This window comes from Vombatus ursinus, unplaced genomic scaffold, assembly GCF_900497805.2.
Source record: "Vombatus ursinus unplaced genomic scaffold, bare-nosed wombat genome assembly UNPS02005659.1, whole genome shotgun sequence".
Lineage (NCBI taxonomy): Eukaryota > Metazoa > Chordata > Mammalia > Diprotodontia > Vombatidae > Vombatus > Vombatus ursinus.
The window spans coordinates 12,079,414-12,104,956 of record NW_020945437.1 but is presented as its reverse complement, the minus strand read 5'-3'; the positions used below and the strand labels follow the sequence as shown (position 1 = coordinate 12,104,956).

Genomic DNA, 25,543 nt, shown 5'->3' with positions numbered 1-25,543 from the left:
CTCACAGAGGATTGTGTAAAGGATTAAGTAGAATAAGGTTTTGGATTATATAATAAAGCTATAGTTTAGCTTACATATAATTTACAATGAGGTTTATATATGTAAATGTTTTTGATTTTTGTATTTATTGAGCACCAACTATGTTCAAAAAGCAATGCTAGGCATTAGAGGGAATGAAATAATGAGTAAGATACAATCTTTGCCCCTAAGGAATTCACATAATTGTGACAAAAAGCACTTTGAAAATCTTACAATGCTCTATAAATGTGAGCCATCACCAGAAAAGGAGGTGTAATGTTAGGTGCCCAGAGAAAAACTTCCAGTGTGTAGATTGTACCCCCATTAGTGACTGGTGAATGGACATGGACAAGAATTGCATGGAACTAGAAGGCATGAATGGATTATGATCTTTTGCATGAAAGGAGTAGATACTTTGGAAAATTGCTAATTCATTGAAGTGTTAAAGTATTTTTATTTATATATATCATCTCATTCTTGTCTTTTTCAGTGGGTTTTCAGATAGAAACAGTACAGGGATAAGTCACTATCCTGCTATATTCTTATATATAATGTTTTATGAGATGGGACTTCTGGGCCACATGACCAACAAGATACAGGACTAGACATTTTCTCTGATCCCCATGACCTCTCAGACCTCTTCAAAGTATAAATTATGTGCTAAAGATAAAACCAATTCAGAAGTCTGCATGGTCTGGGATATCCAGAATCCAAAAGAAGGGAAAAAAACAAAACAAAACCCTAAAACCCATGAACCAACCCTTATTGACCCTGCACTCTCTCAGCTCTCCTGTTCCCCCACCTTGGCCCGTGCTACCAGTAGTGAAGTTATACTAGCAGACCCAAGGATGCAACATAGACTTACAGTAAAACTCACCCATACTCCCCCTTCTCCCTTCCCTCTTTCCAGTGCCATGGAAATCTTGGCTTTGTGATGTTAAAGTTTGCTTGGACCTTGACAGTAAGTTTAGCCACTGCCCTTTAGGAGCAAAAACCTTCCAAGGGCTACAACTGCTGCAGAACTTCCAGTGCTGGGCAAAACAGCCCTGCAGAGCTCTGAACGTCTCGAGCCGGGCCAGAGAACTGAGGAACAGAGGGATAGGAACAAGTCACACTGTGTGTGTGTGCGCGTGCGTGCTCACTCCTGAAGCACTCAACCAAGTCTGAAGGAAAGACGACAGGAGCCAGTTTGAGCAGTGACCTAGGCTAGTGAATAGTGAATTGCTCTGTGTGAGAGGAGATCCATCCTCCAAGGAAACCACAATTATAGAAGAGGAAATAGGAAGTGAGTGATATGGGAAATAAAGGGGGGAAAAGACAGAAATTACCAAGATTTCAGAAAGAAGAAAACTTGAAGACCTTAAGCATAAACAGATAAAGCATCAGGAAAAACAGTAACAACAGAAGGAAATATGACCTCTAGAGCTAGTAAATGAGTTCAGGAATCTATGAATAAATACTGAAAAACAAAGGAAAATGATCTAAAACTTGATGAGACAGAAGACCCTGTGGAATTTGAGAACATGGAACTATAATATGCTTTTCCTGAGTGGTTCAAAAGAGAAATGAGAATTATGAGAGCAGAATTTATGACTTGCACAGCAAAAATAGTAGGCAGAATAGAAAATTTTAATGTGCAATAGCAAGCTTCACCAAAGAAGCAAAAGAGAGAACAATAGATTGGGAATGCAAATAACCAGAAGTGAAGGACAACTAGAAGAAGAGAAGCAAAAACAAACAAACAAACAAAAACCCATTAACAGAAAATCTGCTCACTATGCCAGCAAAATGTGCTATGCTCTTTCAAAATTTGTTTTTATTTATTTTTAGTTTTCAACATTCACTTTTATAAGATTTTGAGTTCCAAATTTTCCCCCTCCCTCCCCTCCCCCCTTCCCAAGACAGCATGCAATCTGATATAGGCTATATATGTACAATCATATTAAACATATTTCCACATTAGTCATGTTGTGAAAGAAGAATCAAAGCAAAAGAGAAAAACCATTTTTAGAAAGAAAAAAAGAGAAAATAGTATATTTCGATCTGTGTTCAGACTCATAGTTCTTTCTCTGGATGTGTTTTCCATCATGAGTCTTTTGGAATTGTCTTAGATCTTTGTATTGCTGAGAAGAGCTAAGTCTGTCAAAGGTGATCCTCATGCAATGTTGCTGTTGCCTTGTACAATGTTCTCTTGGTTCTGCTCACTTCACTGAACATCAGTTCATGTAAGTTTTCCGGTTTGTCTGAAATCTGCCTGCTCATCATTTCTTATAGAACAATAGTGTTTTGTTACATTCACGTACAACTTGTTCATCCATTCCCTAATTGATGGGTACCCCCTCAATTTCCAATTCTTTGCCACTGCAAAAAGCTGCTATAAATATTTTTGTACATATTTTGTACAAATATTTTTGTATTTTCCCTTTTTTATGATCTCTTTTGAATACAGACCTAGTACTGTTGTTGCTGGATCAAAAGGTATGCACAGTTTTATAGCCCTTTGGGTATAGTTCCAAATTGCCCTCACCAATGGTTGGATCAGTTCACAATTCCACCAACAATGCATTAGTGTTCCTATTTTCCCACATCTTCTCCAACATTTATCACTTTCCTTTTTTGTCATATTAGCCAGTCTGATAGGTGTGATGTGGTACCTCAGAGTAAAACATACTAATCTTGAAGACAAAAAGGGTAGATACAAGCGAAGGATCATAGGCCTACCAAAAGAACACAATTGGACATAAAGCCTTAACATCACAATGATGGAAATAATAGAAGAGAACTGCCCAGAACTTCTGAACATAAAAAATGAAATTATAATTGAAAAAATTGACAGATCACCTCCAGGAAAAAACCCTAAGCCACAAACACCAAGACATATAGTGGTTAAATTTAACAATTCATTTCAGAAAGACCTAACTCTGCAAGCCATTAGGAGAAAGACCATCAAATACAAAGGATAGGGCATTCTAATAGTATAAGGCTATTCTTCACCCACTAGAAAAGGAGAAGGGGATGGAATAATATGTTCTGAAGATCATTGAAGCCTAAGATGCAGCCCAAGGTGACCTTTTTTGGAAAATTTGAGCTTAACTATTCAGGACAAAAGATGGATGTTCAATAATAAAGAAGAGTTGGAAACATTTTTAAAAAGAAAAGCACTGATGAGATTATTTGTTGCAGTAGAAGTGAATAAATGCAGTAGTCAGGGACAGTAGTAGCAACAGAATGACAACAAAGAGAGGAGTAAGAGATTTCTTTCTAAATGTACACAAGGATATATGGGTGAAGGCAGAAATCTGGTAGAGGTAACAGTGAAGAGATGGCTAGGAGGCATTATGAACAGAACCTGGTGACATCTTCCCTGCTGGTGAATGCTTCTTTTGTGGGACTATATTACCACATTGAAAAGTATATGAAAGGAGCGAGGGGAGCAGGGAGGTGAGCCAGAGTCAAATCAAGGGCTAGCAGTGAGGGGAAGGTAGCCTCTGTTGTCTCAGAAAGAGCACACCAACAGGAGAGTTGGTGAGGAGGATAGAGGAAAAATTGAAAAGGTAGGGGGAAGGAAGGAAGCCTTACTTTGGAGGTGGGAGAGGGTTCTACCGATGAATGTAGTATGGGTGAAGGACAATGAAGACCTTACATAGGAGGAGGACCAGGGGATTTGGTGCTTGCAAAGTCTACTTGTCCTACATTGGGAGGGGAAGAGTTAGAACCCCTAGGGACAATAGGCACATGGAGAGTGGGAGAACATGGACACAAGGAGGAGATTTCTAGGCAAATATAGAAGAAAAGGTCAACATAGACAAAAAAAAAAAAAAGAAAAACAAGAAAAATAAAATAAAAAAATAGTATGCTTTGATTTGCATTCAAACTACATCAGTTCTTTCTTTGGAGGTGGATAGCATTTCCCTTCACAAGTCCTTCAGAATTGTCTTGGATCTTTGTATTGCTGATAATAGCTGTCATTCACGGTTGATCATTGTACAGTATTTCTGTTACTGTGTACAGTGTTTTATGGTTCTGTTGCAGATGTCTTATGACAAACAGTGTCAGGCATTGGGATTATCCTTCTGCTAGTGGTCACTTTTTCTAAGGTGCTTTGGAGTATCTTTGGTGATATCTGCCCTTGCCATCAGTGAACTCCCAGCAAAGGACACAGGACCACTGAATACTGAAGGTGGCCACCAAGTCTGGACATGTCCATCTTGGGGTCAATACTCAGCCACCTGAGATCAGGAAAGAGCAGCTAAAACCTCAGAATTAGGCAGGACGTTGGCTACCTGCCATGTTCTTGTGGCCACATAATGGTATAAGTGGGGAATAGTGTGAGCTACCCTTCTCATTCTCTATGGAAAGTCCTAGAGCTTCAAGATGCCACCTGGAAGGTTGAAGGAAGAGAGTGCCAGGGGTGGAGTCACTCCTTTTTTTATTTTTTTAAAGACCCACTGAGTCATTGGCTCTTCTGGCTCAGCAACTAATAAGAGTATTGTCAGGGGTGGAGAACCTGGGGCCTCAAGGCCACATGTGGCCCTTGATGTTCTCAAGTATGGCCTTTTAACTGAATCCCAAATTCACAGAACAGATCCCTTTAATAGGGAAGGATTTGTTCTGTAAAACTTGGAATCAGTCAAAAGGCTGCACCCAAGGACGTAGAAGGCCAGACGTGGCCTCAAGGTCGCAGGTTACCTACCCCTGGTATTGTCTTCTCATTTCAAAGTGCCAACCCCACCTCAGCACTGAGTCATATAGCATTTGATCAGCCACAAGTGGGAAGGGAAGCTCTGTGTATGCTTTATTTAACCTCTGTTTAGATTGGTTATTTACAGTATGGTACAAACAAAAAACTCAGAAAAGCTTTATTTTGCTTATTAATGTTGTTAACATAAGAATTATTTCCGTAATATACACACATACACACACACACACACACACATCTCCTCTCTTTTTTCCCTTGAAATCCTCTCTTTGAACAAAAGCCAAAAACACTTATAATATAGTAACCAGGTTGGTTTTGTGTTATGTATTTATCAGCCATAGTCATCTGATCTTTGGGTTCATGATTGATTATCGTATTTATCCAGAGTTCATTTGTATTTTTGTGTTGTTTTTATATATATTATTGTAATAATTGCTTATAATTTTCTTCTAATTCTGCTGATTTTGCTATCAGTTTGTAAAAACTTCCCATATTTATCTGTGTTCTTCATATTTTCATGTTTTTTATGGCATGATATCATTCTATTACATTCTTATGCTACCATTTATTTAACCTTTCCCAACTGAAGGACATTCACTTTGTTTCTGTTTTTTTGCTGTAGCAAAAAAAAAAAGGTGCTACATAGCTAAAGCTTACAGGTAGTTGGCTTTGGAGTTCAGGTTGTGAGCTAACAGTGGAGGAAGAATCCTAGGTCTGGACCTCTCTGCTACTCTCCTTTTAATTGTCACAGGATAATCGTTAAGTCCATGAATGGTTCTCTTTTCTTCTGTCATAGGTCCTACTTTTTGTTTTTTGTTTTTTTTTAAAAGGAAGTTGGGGTTAAGTGACTTGCCCAGGGTCGCATAGCTAGTAAGTGTCAGGTCCTGCTTTTTGAATGTCTGTGTCTGGAGACTTACGTTTCTCCATTACTTTCTGGATGTGGTGTTTCCTATTGGTTGAGTAACTGTGCTTTAAACTGACATGGTCTATGGGGATGGTGGGAGGAAAACAGATCCCTTTTCCCTGCCTGTTGCCTGTAGTATATGTGCAGAAGTCTCCTCCAAAACTACCTGAAACTGACAAACTCTCTACCTTGGTGGGGGAGAGGGTCTCCTGTGTAAGTGTGCCCCATTGTGAGATTCCATGGCTGATGAGAGGGAAGGGGAAGAGAAATCCCTTCCTTTCCTTTTTTGTTGTTGTTCAGTCTCATTTCAGTTGTTTCTGACTCTTTGTGATCTCATTTGGGGTTTTCTTGGCAAAGATACTGGAGTAGTTTGCCAATTTCCTTCTCTAGCTCATTTTAGAGGTGAGCAAACTGAGGCAGAGTTAAGTGGCTTGCCCAGGGTCACACACCTAGTAAGGCCAGATTTGAATTTATGAAGAGGAGTCTTCCTGACTCCAGGCCCAGCACTCTATCCACTGCAGCACCTAGCTGCCCCTCCTCTACTTACCTAGAGCAATGGATTCTTTCTCAGAGCCCAGGTTCTTCTAACTATTGGCTCCTAACCTGCCCTCCCAACCCAATTTGTACTCCCCTGAAAACAGACTGTCTCTAGTGGTTAGCTTTGTATAGCCATGCAGGGATGTGGCAAAATTATTTTTTGCATCCAGTGGCCTTGCTCCATTCCAACTGAATCGGAAGCATTCATGCTTTGCAAAGGGAACACTTGGGGTGTTAACACATTAACATAACATCTATGTTATGATATCCACTGGATAGAGGGGTATCAACTGATCAAAGACTAGATTCCCAGACAAAAGAGAGTAAGTCATTTCAGGTGGCAAAAATAGTATGAGTTAAGTTGCAGAGGTGAAACTAAAATTATGTGAAAAAATGAGGAGGCCATCCTGGCTGGTATGGATGGGTCATTTTGAGGATATAAGGTTGAATAGATAACATGGAACATGCTTTTCCAGAACTTTGAATGCCATGTTCAGTACTTCAAAAACCCCATGATTTTATGGTTGTGGAAGCTACCTCCATTAGTGAAGATTGCAAACCTTCCATGCCTTAGTAGGCATACTTCAATATATTTTGTGTCCAAAACTAATACTGTATGTCATCACCTGGTGGCCAACTTTGCGGTTATCAGCCTTTTCACATTTTTCACACTCTGCTGGATTTTGGAGGACAGACTCACAATCAGGGGCCAGGCATATACCTGAAGCCTTTTCAGTGTAGCAGGATCTGCCAGGGTTTGTATAGCTGGCAAAGCCTTTAAGATCTCAGGGTCATCTTCACAGCACAATGAGGCTTTAGAGGAGGTTCTCACATTTTAGGAGAAAAGAAAGCATAACTGCTTGTTTGTTTGATTCAGTAATCAATAACTGCCTCTCTTTATGTTTTCTGTTTTACTTTAGCTGCTGGTCAAGGTCACATAGAATGTCTGCAGTGGCTGATTGAAATGGGAGCTGATGTTAACATTACCAACAAAGATGGGGAGACTGCAGCTGACACAGCTAAGAAGTAGTCAAGACCACCCATTTTATATAGATTTTTAAAAAATTTTATATTTGTTCTTCTCTGTACTCTTCAAAGCTAACAGATAACTTGTACTAAGAAGAATGAGAGACTATCAAATGAAATAATATATCTAAAGCTCTTTGCCAACCTTACAGCACAATCTTCTCCTCTCCCCCTTCCTCTTCCTCCTCCTCCTCCTCCTTCCCAACTCAGTTATTTTCTAATGTGAAACGGTGTTGGTATCAAAAAGTCATATACACTTATATTTGAAGTATATTTTAATACTTGGATTTGCATATAAGTACATTTGAAGTTTAGAGAATTAATGACACTTAACCAATGAAGTTATACTTTGAATTGTCATATACTAGAGATATCTGGAAAGCTACCTAGATTTCTTTTCTTGCTTCCCTGCTTAACTTTTTACTACTTCATGTTGGAATTGGATAGCATTACCTCTCTGGCAAAAACATTGTACTAGTTTACACAAACTAGTACACCTAATTCCCACCTAATTCCCCCTCCTCCCCTTTCTGTCTAATATCTTCCCTCAGGGAAGGAGAAGTAACTTAATGCTTTGTTATGGAAGGCCTTTCCTTCCATTTTTTATGGAGCTGAAGAAATGATGATAATAAAGGATTTAGAATACAAATTACATAATGGGATCTAAAATTTAAAGGTAAGATTTGCCCTTGTGAACCCCAGGCCCCATGAACCCCATGAACCTCAATTTATTTATCATAAGAGACAAAACAAAATTGGGGTACATGTGTCCATGGTTTAATTTCTCTCAAGCTGGCTTGACATGCATTGCATGGGAGTTCAGCCCAAAACTGGCTCAAAAGGGATTTTGGGGTACAGCATTATATATCCTTTCAACTGGGGCTTATATCAAACCACCATCATTCCAGACCACTCCCAGCCTCTGTCTGTCTGGGCAGTAGTATCTGTCTCCACCCAAGCCTGAGTAGCATAAAATCAATTCTGGTTTGGGTTGAGTTTGACCGGGATAAGAAGATACAATGCAGTCTCGTTATCAGTGATGTCCTTCAGAAGAACTTTGAAGCAGAAGCTTGGCAGGGTGGAGCTCTGAGTCTCCAAGACAAAGATTACCAAGAGAAACCATTTTTAACACCCTCCACAAGTTGCAGTTGTACATAATAAGCCTCCAGGGGATAGGTTAATAGTGACTGCTAGAGCAGTTGGTCTCTTGTCCTACTTCAAAAGCTTTAGATCAAAAAGGGTAAGATGATTAGCACTGGAGTATATTCTTACTCCTTTGCACCTGTACATATATTTTTCTCTTTTTTTCAAAAGAGTTTTCAAAAATAATTGGGAAACTTGGCATCTATTATCTTTGGCCAAGGGGAATTAAATTGAGCTGGTAATCTGGAGGTAGAATATTAAAACATTTAACCTTGGAAGCACCTCCCTTTTCTTATGATTTCTTTTCTGAAGTCAGCCATACCACATTCCCTTTTCAAGGTTAAGGTCAGGGCATAATAGTCATAAAAGTCAAAATCGTAGAGACAGAGAGCAGATGGTGGGTACTCCTAACTACAAATAACAGTCTGCTGTTTAATCTTCATTTCCTTTACAATACAAATAGTTAAATTCTGTACATTTGACCTAAGAGCAAAATTCTCTAAATGCAACTGAGTGAAAAATGAAATAACCACACAACCCAAAAAGTCTTTTAAAACTTAAGTCCCAAAAGTTTATAATACAAAATAGAGGAAATTGAACTGTTAGGAAGAAGTTGAAAAGAAGATCTAAAGTGCACTGGGACAGTGGGGAGTGACTTTTTTGGAGGGTCCTTAGTTAGTTAGGATGTTTACCTGAGGCTGGAGACTGCTTAACTGGTGACTCAGTAATCTTCATTGCTTCTAAGAGTTTGCTTTCCTACGACTTTATCATCGACAGCCTTCCTCTGGTGAGGACTCAACTTGCACGTGTCATTGATCTTTATAGCCACTGGCACAGAAGCTATTGGTTAGTCTCATCAGTGGCTTATTTTGGCTAGTCTGACAAAAACAGGTCCCTGTAATGATGCTAATTTTTATAATTGTCTTAATTTAGTTAAACAACTGAAACTAAGCAACATTATAGTGACTGATTTTCATTTATTAGTTACCCACACATGGGAACTATACCTCCCCTCTCACCACCACCCCCATTATAGAGATATTACAAATAAAGAGCCACATCCTAAATTACTTTTTCCCTATATTCATCCTTCCATTCATTCAATAAACTACATATATAACCAACAGCTAAATATGTAAGAAACTATGTTCCTAAGTCTCTTCTAGCCTAAACATGTTTAGACTCAGCTAATATTCATATGACATGTTTTCAAATCTATTTATTATTATGGTCTCCCTCCTGTGGTAGCACTCCAGCTTGTCTGTGTTAGTCATTAAATGTAGCCCCTACAACTAAATAGAATATTCTAGGATAAAATGTTGGCAAGATGGGATAGGGTTAAGAGGAAGGATAGGGAAATAACAGAATGGAGGAAGGCTGACCTTTCAACCTATTTGACCTTAGGTTAGTCAGTCCAGCTCTTTGGGTCTTAATGTCTTCATATGTAAAATAAAGAGGTTGAACTAGATGACTTAGTTCATTATCTTACAGCCTGGAAGGTCCCTTCTAACTCTTGTAGGGTAAGACGGATTTCCACACCCAATTGAGTATGTATGTTATTCCTTCCTTAAGTCAAATCCTATGATAATAAGATTCACTCATTCCCTCTCACCTTCCCCCGTTCTCCCTCCACTGTAAAAGCCTTTTCTTTTCTGTTTTTTTTTTTTTGTGGGATAATTTACCCTGTTCTACCTCTCCCTTTCTCCTTCTCCTAGTATATTCCTCTCTCACCCCTTAATTTTATTCTCCAGATATGACCCCTTCATTTTCAACTCACCCTGTTCCCTCTATCTATCTATCTATATCTATATATACACATATATATAATTTTTTCCCCTCCAACTACCCTAATACTGACAAAGGTCTCGTGAGTTACAAATATCATCTTTCCATGCAGGAATGTAAACAGTTCAATCTTAATAAGTCTCTTATGATTTCTCTTTCCTGTTTACCTCTTCATTTTCCACTTGAGTCTTGTATTTGAAAATCAGATTTTCTATTCAACTCTGTTCTTTTCATCAAGAATGTTTGCAAGTCCTCTATTTCACTGAATGACCATTTTTTCCCCTGCAGGATTATACTCTGTTTTGCTGGGTAGGTGATTCTTGGTTGTAATCCAATCTCCTTTGCTCTCTGGAATATTATATTCCATGCTCTACAGTCCCTTAATGTAGAAGCAGCTAAATCTTGTGTTATCCTGATTGTGTTTCCACAATACTTGAATTGTTTCTTTCTGGCTGCTTGTAATATTTTCTCCTTGACCTGGGCACTCTGGAATTTGGCTACAATATTCCTAGGAGTTTTCCTTTGGGGATCTCTTTCAGGAGGAGATCGGTGGATTCTTTTAATTTCTATTTTGCCCTCTGGTTCTAAAATATCAGGACAGTTTTCCTTGATAATTTCTTGAAAGATGATGTCTAGGCTCTTTTTTTGATCATGGCTTTCAGATAGTCCAATAATTTTTAAATTCTCTCTCCTGGATCTATTTTCCAGGTCAGTTGTTTTTTCAATGAGATATTTCACATTGTTTTCTAATTTTTTATTCTTTTGGATTTGTTTTACAGTGTCTTGATTTCTCATAAAGTCACTAGCTTCCAATTGCTCTATTCTAATTTTTAAGGAATTATTTTCTTCAGTAATCTTTTGGACTTCCTTTTCCATTTGGCCATTTTTGCTTTTTAGGGCATTCTTCTCCTCATTGGCTTTTTGGACCTCTTTTGTTTTTTGGGTTAGGCTATTTTTTAAGGTGTTATTTTCTTCAGTATTTTTTTGGGTATCGTTTAGCAAGCTGTTGACTTGTTTTTCATGATTTTCTTGCATCAGTCTCAGTTTTTCCTCTACTTCTCTTACTTGCTTCTCAAAATCCTTTTTGAGCTCTTCCAAGGCCTGGGATTGATTCATATTTTTCTTAGATGCTTTGGATGTAGGAGCTTTGGCTTTGTTGTCTTCTTCTGGTTATATGTTTTGATCTTCTTTGTCACCAAAGTAAGATAATATAGTCTGACTCTTTTTGCGCTGCTTACTCACGATCCTGGCCAATTACTTGAGTTTTAAACTCTTTGTTAAGGTAGAAGGCTGCTTCCAATGTGAAGAGAGTACTGTCCCAAGCTTCGGGGGTTTGTACAGCTGTTTTCAGAGGTACTTCTAGGGACCTGTAAATTTTCAGTTCTTCCAAGGTGGTATGATAAGGGGCGAGGTGTTTTCTCTCCACAACCACAACAAGCTCCACTGCACCAGCATTCCTCCTCGTCCCAGGACCGCCCCTCAGAACTGTGACCCAGATCCAAGCACTGGTAAAGCAAGAGATTCCTGCCTCAGCACTGGCAAAGAGATCCCTGCAATCCCCCTCTGATCAGCCACTTGATTCCTCCTCAGTCTGTGGGCTGGAAGCTCAGGAAAAAGCCACAGCCCCAGGCTCGGAACTTGTGGCTGAGACCTAGCTCCTCTCTCACAGCAGTCACAGACTTTTCCCACTGACGTTCTAAGTTGTCTTTGGTGTTCAGGGGTTGAGAAGTCTGGAAACCACCACAGCTGCCTGCGATTCAGTCCTCTGAGACCTGCTCCAGGGTCGCTGCAGCCTGTGCACCCACACTGCATTGCGCTCCTCTCCTCCCCGGGTGCGATATGCCTTTCCGATCAACCATCCAGGCTGTCTTTGGCTGGAAATTTGTTTCACTCTGTCTTTTTGAGGGTTCTGCTGCTTTAGAATTTGTTTAGAGACTTTTTTTAGGTATTTGGGGGGCTTTCTCTAATTCTTAAGTACTATAATCCTGTCGTATTAAGTACATGGAAGTATATTATTCTACTTCCTGTAAGTTTTAAAGTTATGCAAAGTGTTTTGAACTGAATGGGGAAAGAAAATTTGAGGTTTGAAGGAGAGGTCAGTTATAAAAGTGGGGCCAGAGCTACTTGAAGTATTTGAGTTTGGATCAAACCCAAATGTCAGACATGGGTCTGATATCTGGGAAGGCAAAAGGTAGGGAGTAGACAGAATTAATCACTGTCATCCTGGTTTTCTGCTGTGTTGTTCAATTCCTTTTTTCTTTTTCCTACATGCTGAGTGAAGGCATTCTAGAAGTTGATACTTCATATATTTGGGGGGGAGGCAAACTAATATAAACCCTTATTTATATCTTGTGGTTAGATCATTGTGTCTATAAAGCTGTGCAAACAGTGTTTGATCTTAAGTACCCTGTAAGTGTTTATATTTTCTGTTAGCTGATCCACCTCAAATTGTCATTGATTCTTACACTTTATCTTTGTTATTCACTTTTGGTTGGTTTACTGGTGGGCAGAAAGCCTTAAATTTTGTTTAGTTAATTGTATAGTGCAGTTATCAGAGCATGTGAGCAGTTCTTGCGATGATAAGGAAGATCTTGAATCCCATCTGCTTGTGCTTTTTTTTTTTGTGTGTCTCCAGGTTTGCCCATTTGTCAGCAGTGTCCCTTTTAGCAGGGCTGCAAAAATATGAAGTTGAAGAAAATGATGAAATTGATGACCAAGATGTGAAGTTTTTTGAAAGACACGGTGTTGAAGGAAGCACAGATGCAAAGGATGAGTTACGTCAGAGTGAAGCTGAAAAAACAAATGCACGAAGTGAGCCCGCTTTCTTTATCTCCATGTATCTCTTATCATCATCGATGATTATTATGATTAGCCTTGAAGAAGTACCATAACCTAGGGCATTCTTCTCTCTTATGTAAGTGCTTTCTGCAGAGATTTGGATATGATTCTAAGGAAAATCACAGTTCAATCAAATGGAAAAGTCTTTTGCACCAGTTGGGTGTTTGGTGCTCTGGGAATAATACAAAGGTGAATAAAGCAGAGGTACCATCATCTAAGAAGCTTGGAAATACATGAACCTTCATTCATCCTTCCATTCATTCAACAAACTACATATGAGAGGGACTCTGCTCTCAAGTCTTTTCTCCTAAAAGACCAGAAAGTCTAAATTAATGGCTCCAGATTTAACAACGATGGAAGAGTTGTTACAGAGCAGTGTATGATTAATTGCCAAATGAATTGTTATAAAAGTTGAGAGGAGGGAAAAACTTGAGGCTGCATGGCTCAAATCAGGCTTTACAGAGGCAGTGGATTTTAGCTAGACTCAGAAGACTTGCAGGATTTGGATAGATGGGGGAAAGAGTACATTTCACAAGATATGTCATTCATTTATTTTCCCAAATATTTGAGAGCCTGCTGTGTCACACACTTAGGATCATGTCACACAGGTTTAGAGCTGAAAGGAACTTTAGAGGACACCTGGTCCAATCCCCTCATTTTATGGATGAGGAAACTAAGGCATGGGGAGGGGAAGTGATTTGCCTAGAGTCATACAGGTTCTAAGTGACAAGGTCAGGATTCAAACCCAGATTCTCTAATTCCAAATCCAGAGCTTATTTTGAGAGTTCTGTGGGAGCACATTAGGAATAAAACTGTCTAAATTGTAAGTACCTCTTTCTACATACCTGTTTATGTTCCATTGTAAAGTAGTATTTGAAATTATAAAAATTATACTTTATTCTTAATTTATAAACTTTTTTTTACATTATTAAAGTAGTTTTAGTCTTCTGCTTTTTGATTCCCATAGTAACAAACTTAATGATCCCTCTTAGATCTATATAATAAAAATTTCCCGAAATCATTCTACGTGTTTGTATTTTTAATTTTGGTTTTCATTCATTTCATGACTTTTCCTATGTTTTTTTTGTTTTTTTTTTTGGTGAGGCAGTCAGGGTTAAGTGACTTGCCCAGGGTCACATAGCTAGTAAGTGTCAAGTGTCTGAGACCAGATTTGAACTCAGGTCCTGCTGGCTTCAAGGTCTGAGCTCTATCTACTGAGCCATCTAGCTGCCCCCACTTTTCCTATGTTTTAAAAAAGCATATCAGAGATTTTAACTTTTTGTAACAAACTAAAAAAAACAATTTTAAGTTTGAAAATGCAAGTATTCAAAATTAGCATTTGTAATACTAATAATATTTGTATTCAGAAATATTTATACTAAAAATGAGCAGGATATTTAGAGAAACTTGCCATATTAGGTAATGTTGCTGCAAATCTGTTGCTATAAAACATCAAGGGAACCTTCTTTCTCAGTACTATCATCAGACCAATTTTTATAATTTCCATGAAATATTTTCTTCTTGTTCAACTGGCAAATTTTAATTCTCTAGGCAAACACTTGTCAAATGGTCCTTGTCCTCAAGTGATATAGTGGTGGTAGTAGAGGATAATGGGGCTGATAAGAAAGGGAACTAGGTAAATTCACTGGGCTCCAGCAAAAGAATTCTTCAGGAGAAAGATGGCAGCATCCAAATCCCAGTTAGCTAAAGTAAACAGGTCAAGCCAGAGTTCTTAAGGTGGCAAATCCAAGGACGAGGCTGGAGGTGGGCAAATTGTTCATAGTAATTAGTGAGAACTGGGGAAGTCCCATAGAGTCACAGGGAACATTAATAGGAAAGGGATTGATAGGTACTGATGAGATGATACTTTATTTCACACAGTTTATCTGCTTAAGGCAGCAGATAAATTATGGTGGTGATGTGTTAGCCATGGTCCATCTTTAGTCTTAGTATATTATGTAATAATAATACTGATAGCCCACATTTATTACAATACTCTAAGGTTTTCAGAGTACTTTGACCACAGCAACCACATAATGTAAGGATAGGGTTTTTTTTGCTTGTTTATTTGTTTTTTGTTTTATTGGTCTAGCATCCTAAGGAAGAGCATGTAGACCTTACCTAATCAAGATTACAACACCACATTTGTTTTGCAGAAAGAGCTTATGAAAAGGTTGTAGAATTGCGACGACTTCTAGAAATTGCTGAAAGTAACTATAAACAGCTGGGAGGGATATCGGAAGGAGACATAAAACAGAGGAAAGAAGATCAAGAGTCTAGAAGGTAATGTCCCCAGGGATTAATCATTTTAAAAAGTTTTTGGATACCTTTCCGAATACTAGCTGAGGACTTGTTGACTAGCAATTTTCCCCTGGACCTACTAAAATGTCATTAGATTTAATCCTTTCTGGTTCCTCACACTTCTGATGAAGGATAAAATCTGCTATTTTTCAAGAACTAAATTTAACTTTAAGCTGTAATATAGCAGGGCCTTACTACAGTTTGGATGACAAGAATGTAAAGAACCCTTGCATAGTGATGATGGGGTGATTACCTGATAACCAGAGATCTACTCCAGTCTCCCTGGGCTGTTTGTTTCTCTTCCCCATCTCCTATCCCTCCAAGGGTGTAGATGTTGACCATAAAGGATGATGCCAATAGTGGTTTATCTTTGACCTTTCATTTCACCACCATGGTTCTCATTTCTCATTGTTCTTCCCTTATCTGGTTCTTTGTCCTGTGGCTCACTGCCTACCCTTCCTCCCCCATTAATTTATTATGTAAGGTAGTTTCATGCATTGTTCAGGTAGGTGACCTTTTATATCCTGGCAGTTCTAATACCATGATTTTGATTTTTGCTGCTAGAGCATGGGAGGAATGAACTTGTAAGGGTAGCGAGTCTTTCCTCCCACTACCTTTGTTCTAGGAAGAGTGGAGGTAGGAGGAAGGGGTTACAAAGTCCACTGGTTAGCAGCTTCCCAACTCCTGTGGGAGAACATGGTCTCTTTTAATACAGACTTTGGCAAACCAAGCTGAGTTGTTTTGAGGTTTCCTCCTCCCCACCCTACTTTGCTCTTTCTAAATCTTTTCACACCTTAGTGTTACTGGTCTCTCTCCTAGTCTTCTAAAAGCCTCCTAGTTCTTTCTGTTGTCAAATAGGCTTTCAAAAAGGGGGCTGACACACTCATATGAAACTTAAATTACTAATAAGGATTAACCGCGTTCATTCACCAAGAAGTATTTGCATTTTAAAACAAGACAAGGTCTAATGACAAAGATCTGAACTTCACTAATTGTGAAGATTTCAGATCCTTGGAGGCTAGTAGAAGAAATGTTTGGGGGTGGGAGGTAGGGCTACAGGACCTTCCAGATTACTTTGAAGTCATTTCCTGAAGGAGCTTTCTGCCTCCATATAAACTCTGACCACAAAAGTGGGTTTTAGAGAAGCCTCTTTCTATTTGTAAAGTGCACATTATAGCCATTGGTAATGTTTCCAATATGATCCTGATATCAAACAGGAAGCTTTGCAAAGTATTTCACATAGGAGCATACTTTCTTTCTGTCATTCTTTCTTTTTTTTTTTTTAAGGCAGTTGGGGTTAAGTGACTTGCCCAGGGTCACACAGCTAGTAAGTGACAAGTATTTGGTCTGAGGTCGGATTTGAACTTTGGTCGTCCTGACTTCAGGGCCGGTGCTCTATCCATTGTGCCACCTAGCTGCCCCTGGGAGCAGTACTTTCCTAGGTGATGTAGATTTCAGTTTCCCTTGATGTTTTTTGAAAAGCATAAGTCAGCCCTTTATTTTTAGATTCATTAAGTTTTTGATAGACCTTAATGGAATATTAATAGCCTGCATTTATATAGCACTTGAAAGTTCACAATGTGCTTTCTTCAAAGCAATGCTTTGTGGTATATGGTGCAAGTATTATCTCCATTTTCTATAGGATCATACTCAGGTTCATGCACAGGTGAAGTTACCCCGTGGTGCAACTAAGATTTTGGATCTCTGACTCAAAGACCAGTGTTGTAAGCAATAGCGATGTTGTTACAAATGATTATATGTGCGTGCGTGCGTGTGTGTGTGTGTGTGTATAATTTTTCCTCCAATTACATGTTAAAATAATTTTTTAACATTTTTTTTAAGTTTTGAGTTCCAAATTCTATCGTTTTCCTCCCCCTCCCTGAAATGGTAAGATATAAGTTATACATGTGCAATCATGTAAAACATTTTAATATTAGTCATTTTGTACAAGAAGAAAAAGAATGAAAGAAAGAAAGTGAAAAATAGCATGCTTCAGTCTGTATTCAAACAATATCAGTTCTTCTTGTGTAGTTTGCTTCATCATTAGTCCTTTGGGATTGTCTTGGATCGTTGTGTTGCTGAGAATAGCTAAGTTATTTACAGTTCTTCATTGGATGATATTGCTGTTACTATGTACAATGTTCTCCTGATTCTATTCACTTCACTTTGCATCAGTTCATGTAAGTCCAGCTTTTTCTGAAATCATCCTGCTTGTCATTTCTTACAGCACAATAATATTTCGTTACAATTATATACCACAGCTTGTTTAGCCATTCCTCAAGTGATGAGCATCCCTTTGATTTCCAATTCTTAGCCACAACAAAAAGACTTGCTATAAATGTTTTATTACAAATAGGTCCTTCCCTGTGCCTCCTCTCCTTTTTTTATGTCTTTGGGATATAGATCTAGCAGTGACATTGCTGGGTCAAAGGGTCTGTACAGTTTTATAACCTTTGGGCATAGTTAAAATTGCTCTCCAGGATGGTTGGATCTGTTCACAACTACACCAGTAGTGCATGTGTCCCAGTTTTCCCACATCCCCTCCAACATCCATCATTTCCCTTTTTTGTCATATTAGCCAATCTGATAGGTGTGAGGTGGTACCTCAGAGTTGTTTTAATTTGCATTTCTCTAGTCAGTAGTGATTTAGAGCATGATGCAAATAATTTTCAAAGGGATTTTTTTTTATCCATGCAGAGTGTCAATCATTTTTAAGGGTGCTTTGTTTTATGTCAATAATGGGCCCTTGAAAAACTTTGGTTTCTCTCTTGAATTTATTCTGTTCACATTTTTTCCTTATAGTAATGACAACACTCAATTTCTGATTCTGATTCTAATATTTCAGCAAGTATTAAGTGTCTACTATGTAGGCACTGGTGATACAAACACAAAAATGAAACTGTCCCTGCCTTCAAGCAGCTTACATTTTCTGGAGTGGGGGGCCAGGGATGCAACATGTACATAGACAGTAGGTGGCAGTTTGAAGAGGAAGACAACACTAAAATCTGGAGGGATTAAGAAAGACTTTGACGGGGAGGTGATACCTAAGATCAACCTTAAAGGGATCCAGATACCCTTAAAGGTTTCTAGGTAAGAAGAAAGTGAATTTTAGATGTAGGTTACAACCTACCCAAAGGAACAGAAGTGGGAGAGAGAATATGGAGTTAGGAGAAGGCCTGATTTGTTTGGAATGTGGAGAATGTGAACAGAAGCAGAGTGTGATAATTCTGGAAAGGCAGAGGACTTTTTTTTTTTTTTTGGACTGGGCAGTGGGGTTAAGTGATTTGCCCAAGGTCACATAAGAAAGGCAGAGGACTTTAAAAGCTAGGTGGAGGAGTTTGTATTTTATCTTGGGAGAAATAGGGGAGAGAGTGAAGATTTTTGAGTAAGGGAGTGAAACAAATGAGTGCATGGATGAATGAATGAATAAGGCATTTTATTAGGCTCTTACTATGTGCAAAGCACTGGAGTTACAAACAGAAAAGTAAGACAGTCTCTTTTCTCAAGGAGTTCACATTCTAATGGGGGAGAGAACACATCTGGAGGGTTTCATATGCGAGGCAGGTGGAAAAGCCTAGTACGGTGACAAAAGCAGATGTTAATGCTTATTCTTTAATGTCATTTCAGTTGTTAAAAATATCAGTTTCTGATACTGAATCATTTGACAGTGCTGAGGAATTTGGTAGCAAGAACTTTCTTTTCTGTGTCTTCAGGAACAGCACCTGAGGTACCTGCAGGAGCAGGGGCCAGGCTGCGTTTCCCAGGGGGCTACTTCCCAGGATAATGGCTGAAGGCACTGGGCTGGAAGCACTGCTAATTCCCAAGGCTTCAGGGATTCAGGGTCATGGACTGTCTCCACTCGGGACTGAGGGGATGTGGTGGTCAAGGTGGTGGTGGTTTGGCTTGCTTGGAACATGCTGTCTCCTGTCTCTTCCTCAGCGTATCCTGCTGCTTCAGTGAGGCTGGCCTGCCTGCCGTACTTGCCCGTATGGCCAAACTTGCGCCTGAGATAGATTGTTTTGACAGCAAAGTGGACTAGAGAGTGGGAGAACTAGAGGGAAGGGGATCAATTAGTAGGGCTAGAGAGATAGTCTAGATAAGAGGTGATGAATACCTGAATGATGGTGGTGGCTGTGTGATTAAAAAGAGTTGGATGTAAGATGGCATGGAGGTAAAAATGATAAGCCTTGGTAACTAGTTGGATATGTAGGGAGTAGGGAGGATGGATATAGTCGTTCATGGATGAATCAAAGGGTACAAACCTGTGTGACCAGAAGGGTGTGAGGCCCTCAATGGAAATAAAGGAACTTTGGAGGAGAGATCCATTTAAAGAAGAAGGTAATAGGTTCTGGTTTTGACATGTTGAATTTGAATGCCCGTGGAACACTCATGTGGAGATGTCTAGAATAAGGAATAAAGAGGACTCTTGAAACAGCCTTGTATAAATACCAGGGCTTAGCAGCTGGGATATGGATAATCAGCAATGGAGACTAAGAAGGATTTCATTAGTTTAATGAACATATGCAGACCCACTCTGAAACTTAGGTTCTTAGAAACTTCCTTGAGGTACTCTGAGCAATAAGGCACAACTGTAGTTAGTTGATCCAGGAAATTTCATGGTCAGATTTATGCTATAGATGGGATGAAAAAAAGTACGAGTAATATTTTGTGAGAGGCATTAATAGATGTGGAAATCAGAATGGGCCTCATGTAGGAAGTGTTTTTTGAGAAGGAATGAAACAAACATTTATTAATCATCTACTGGCACATATGCCAGGCATTGTGCTAAATGCTTTTCAAATATTATCTTATTTTATCTTCACAATAACCTATCTATCTCCACTGGTATAACCTACCTCATTTTACAGTTTGAGGAAACTGAGCTAGAGATGAAGTGACTTGCTTAGGGTTATGTGGCTAACCAGTTAAGTGTCTGAGGCAGGATAGAGCTAGTGCTCTATCCGTTGTGCCACCCTTGCTGCCTGAGTTATATGAGCTGAGCTTTGAAGGAGGCTGAGGTGAGGTGGGAGTGCATCCCAGGCAGGAGGAAGAAAATTCAAAGAGATGGGAGATGGAAGGTCTTGTGGAGGGGACTTGACTGAACAATTCGTGGAAGGGAATAATGTGCAGGAATGGTTAACAGTGACCAAGCATTTATTAAGCTCTTACCATGTGCCAGGCACTGTTCTGAGTGCTGAGAATACAAAGAAAGGAAAACACACAGCCCTTGTCCTCAAGGAGCAAGCACACATTCTGATGGAGGAGACAGCATGCAAGAAAATATATTTACAAATTATATACAGTGTAAATGGGAGGTAATCTCAGAGGGAAAGCACTGGGGGGAAGGGGTGGGAGAGGAGAAGGCAGACAGACTTGAAACGGCCTCTTGTAGAAGGTGAGTGTTGAAGGGAGCCAGGAGAAGGCTGTAGATAGGTCAGAAGAGAACCGGGAGGGGAGCAGTGACATAGACGCCAAGGAGGAAGGTGGATGACAGTGTCAAGAGCTATAGAGAATTCAAGCAGAACAAAGACTGAGAAAAAGCCAGTGAATTTATTAGTGGAAGGTGGATGACAGTGTCAAGAGCTATAGAGAATTCAAGCAGAACAAAGACTGAGAAAAAGCCAGTGAATTTATTAGTGAGCTGATCACCTTGGAGAGAATAGTTTCAGTCACATATCAAAACTGGCAAATCTGAGGTTCTTTTTTCCTGTTCTTGACCTTTTCTCCTTCAGACCTTTTCTCCCTTGCTTGACGCTGTTGACCATCTCCTCCTGTACTGTGTCCTCTCCAGGTTTTCATGATACGGTTCTCTCTTGGTTCTCTTCCTTTCTGTCTAACTGCACCTTCTCTGTCTGCTTTGCTGAGTCTTCATCCATGTCCAGATCCCTGACTAGAGGTCTTCCCCAAAACTTGGTCTTGGACTCTCGTGGTGACTTCACAGATCTCATGAGTTTAATTATCATCTCTATGCAGATGTTTTGCATAACTATATGTTCTTCCTAAACCCTCTTTTGAACTCCAGACTCACATCACCTTTTAGAGATTTCAAACTTGATGCCCCATAGACACCACAAACTCAGTATGTTCCAAACAGAACTCAATATTTTGCCCACCAAACCGTCTCCTCTTCCCAAGTTCCCTCCTATTGTTGGGGGTATCATGATTCTCCTGGTCACCCGGGTTTGAAATCTCTGTGCATTCCTTGACTTCTCCCTTTCATCCTACATAGTCAGTCTGTTGCTAAATCTTGTCGGATCTTCCTTCACAACCCTCTTGAATGTGTCTCCTCTCCTCTTCACTCACACAACCACCTTTCTATAGTTCAGGCATTCATCACCTCTCACCCAGATTATGGCAGTGACTTCCTATTCACTCTCCCTAACACAAGCTCTCCCAGCAGCAATCAGTCTATCATCTACCCAGCTGTCAAAGTGATTTTCCTTAAGTGCCTCTCTGACTACGTCACTCCCCTACTCAATAAACTGGTGATTCCCTGTTGTCCCTGGGACAGAATCTCTGCTTGGTTTTTAAAGCCCTTAACAACCTGGTCCCAACCCATCTTTTCAACTTCATTACATATTATTCCCTTTTCCACACACTACAGCTCAGCCAAACTGGGCTGCTTTCTGTTCTTCATTCATGACATTGTATCACTTTGTGGAATGAGGCAGCTGGGTGGCACAGTGGACTGAGCTCTGGGCCTGGAGTCAGGAAGACCTGAGTTCAAATCCTGCCTCAGAAACTTACTAGCTGTATGACTGTGGGCAAGTCACTTCACCTCCGTTTGCCTGTTTCCTCATCTATAAAATAGGGATAATAATAGCACTTTATCTCTCAGGGTGGTTGTGAAGATTGAATGAGATAATGTTTGTAAAAGTGCTTAATACAGTGCTTGGCACATAGTAGGCACTTAACAAATGCTTGCTGCCTTCCTCTTTCCTTCTTCCTCATAGAATCCATCTTTTTTTTTTTCGAGATTCAGCTTAAGCACTGCCTTCAACATGAAACCTCTCCTGATCCCCCCATTTATTAGTGCCTTTCCTCCTTAACTACCTTCTGTCTATTCTTTCTCTGTCTCTGTCCTCTTTCTTACTCCCTTCTCTCTTCATATATACATATATGTGCATATTATGTATATATATATACACACACACACATATATACACACACTGTCTGTACCTTTATATTTATATGTAGAATATAAGATCCTTGAGAAATAAGGATTATAGCTTTTTTTTTTTATTGTATCCCTAGCACCTAGAACAGTACCTTGGACATAGCAAGTCCTTAATAAGTGCTTGTTGATAGATGGATTGTTTGATCAAAGTAGTGATCGAGAACATAGATTAAAAGGGGGACAGAGTTTGTGAGTGGGGCAGTGGCAACCCAGGACAAGGAGAATTACACCTTGTTCCAGCAACAGTAGAGTATGGGATTGACGTCCCTTTGTGGGTTGGGGTGAGGTAGAGCGAGAAAAAAAAGTCTTGACAGTTACCAGAGCAAACTTTTTTTCTCAGCCAAATATGGTGAAGCTGTAAATGTGCATTGTTAGGCCCAGAGATATGGCATTCTGACAAAAGAACAGTAACACTTTCCCATTGTACCCCCTGAGTGATAGCTAACACACTCAACAATAAAGACAGGATCCAAAAAGGGTTTGACAGGCTGAAGTATTGGACTCAGTCTGATTCAGTGTCATTCAGTTCTGTTTTCTGAGCTCCAGTCATGAGTCACCTATTGGACATTTCCAACTTGGATTCACATAGGTATCCCAGATTCAACATTTCCAAAACAGAACTCATTCTCTTTACCTAAAAATCATCCATCTTCAAAACTTCCTTATTTTTGTCAGGGGCTCCAACCATCTTTCTAATCACTCAGGGTAACCATTTCAGAATCATTTTACTCATTACTCTCCTTCATCTCACTATTCATTAAAGTTACCAATCTTGTTGATTCTACCTTCAAGATGCTTCTCATGTCTATATTCTTTTCTCTACTAAGATGACCACTGTCCTAGCTCAGGCCTTATCACCTGCCACGTGGACTACTACATATCTCCTAATTGGTTTTCTTGCTTGAGGTCCCTCTCTTACCTAATTCATTTTACACATAGCTGATATTCTTGAAATACAGATCTGATAGAGTGCCTTACTCAGTAAACTACAGTGGTTCCTATTACCTTTGGGGTCAAATATAGATTCCTCTGTTTGTCCTTTAAGGCTTTTCACAACTTGGCACAAACCCACCTTTTCAGCCTTATTATATGTTACTCCATTTCATACATTCTTCAATTAAGTGAAATTGGTCTTCTAGCTATTTACTCTCCTGACTTTGTGCCTTTGCACAGGCTGTCTCCCATGCCAGGTTATGACACTGTGCCTCACTGAGGCCTTGTCCAATTCCTCACTTCCTCCTAAGCTGTATTCAAGTGCCCCTTCTCCTGATTCCCCCAGCTGTTAGTGCCTTCCCTCAAATGACTTTGTATTTATTTTGTGTATGCTTTTAAATATGTACATACTGGCTTCCCTTTCCCCAGTAGGATGTAAATTCAATGAGGGTAGGGACTGTGTGCTTTTGGTTTTTGTATCCCCAGTGCCTGGTGCATAGAGAGTATAAACAAATGTTTATTGATTGATTGACAATGAAATTCAGTGGGGATCCATGTAAAGTTTTTTTTTTTTAAAGGACAAGATGGGGGAGATAGGATCAGGCAGAAGTTTATCTGAAAATGACACAGGGGATTGAGTGTGTTTTCCTTGTGCTCTTCTTGTTAACAGTGTGGCCAAAACAGCCCATACAATATTGGTATGCACTCAGTGACTCAGGCCTCTTGGCTGCCCCTGTACTCTGTCCTTATCATATCTCCTCTGGAATTTTGTGTATAATCTTGGTTTCCAGAGTTTAGGAAGGACATTGATAATTCGGAGAGCATCTGTAGGGCAACAGGATGATGAAAGGCCTTGAGTCCATGCTGTAGAAGGAATGGTTGAAGGAACTGGAATTGTTTAGCCTGGAGAAGTGAACACTTGGGTGGGGCTGGGATATAAAATAGGTATCTTCATATGAAGAATTTTTATGTGCAAGAGGAGTAGACTAGTTCTGTTTGACTGAAAAGGGCAGATCCAGGAGCTGTGGGTGGAATATCAGAGGATCATGGCTGTTAGATGATAAATCTAGATCTAGAATCTACCTCAGAGGCCATTTAGCCCAACCCTTTCATTTTACGGTTGAGAAGACTGAAGCCCAGGGACATTAAGTGATTTGTCCAAGGTCACACACATAGGAAGCAGGATTTCAACTCATATCCCCTGACTTACTTGATGTCAGGAAGAATTTTCTAATCATAAGAGCTATCCAAAAGTGAAATGGACTGCTCAGAGAGGTAGTAAGTTACCTCTCATTGGAGGTCTTCCAAACCAGCCTGGATGATTATTTATTGGGTATTGTTATAGTGGGAATTTCTCTTTCCTAGCTGAATTATAGCAAGTGAATTCCTTTCACCCCTCATTGTACCCTAATCAGCACCTAGGTTATACCAGTTACCTTGAAATTTGGGTGATAAGCATCGAGGCAGGGGTTCTTAATCTATAGGTCTGTAAACTTGTTTTTAAAAATATTTTGATAACTGTATTTCAATATAATTAGTTTCTTTTATGATCCTATATATTTTATTTCAAGCATCCAAAAACACTCTCAGAAGGAGTCTATGGGCTTTGCTGTGCCAAATGGGTGCATGATATAAAAAAGGTGAAGAAACCTGCCTTAAAGAGACTGTTAACAGCACTGGGGGAGAGGAGCAGTTGGCAACCATTGACCTACCTTCCTGCTGCCTCCATTAAAGGGCCCTGTCTTTCTCACACAAATATAGTTGTGTGTTGACTGTAGCCATGAACTTTTTTTGTTTATGTTTTGGACAGGATGATCAAAGAGCTTCAGGTCCAATTGGAAGGTGAACGATTACGTAGAGAGAAACTAGAGTGTCAGCTGGATGAAATCCGAGCAGAGGCCAGTCACTGTCGAACCCCTATGGATCAAATTCACCTCAACAATGTTGTTTCTATGGTGAGCTCATTTTGAACTAATTTACATTTCCCATATCACATCAGGTAAAAATCACTGTCATGAAACGATAATAAGGCTTTGTGGTTTGTTTGTTTTTTAAATATTTCTTCCAATTACATATTAAAATAATTTTTAGCATTTGTTTTTTAAAATTTTTGAGTTCCAAATTCTCTCTATCCCTTGCTTCCTCCCCTGCCTCTTCCTTGAGAAGGCAAGCAATTTGATAT

General features: G+C 39.5%; 1 protein-coding gene across 5 annotated transcripts in view; it reads left to right on the top strand.

Annotated features, from left to right (window-relative positions):
- Positions 1–25,543, top strand: part of ANKRD42 (ankyrin repeat domain 42) — an 86,294-nt gene that overhangs the window by 53,004 nt on the left and 7,747 nt on the right. For all 5 annotated transcript variants that reach the window (XM_027848348.1, XM_027848346.1, XM_027848347.1 and 2 more), the window contains 4 exons: positions 7,079–7,184; positions 12,748–12,923; positions 15,107–15,233; positions 25,172–25,316. In XM_027848348.1, the coding sequence (XP_027704149.1) occupies positions 7,079–7,184; positions 12,748–12,923; positions 15,107–15,233; positions 25,172–25,316 (554 nt within the window). The remainder of the gene's footprint in view (positions 1–7,078; positions 7,185–12,747; positions 12,924–15,106; positions 15,234–25,171; positions 25,317–25,543) is intronic.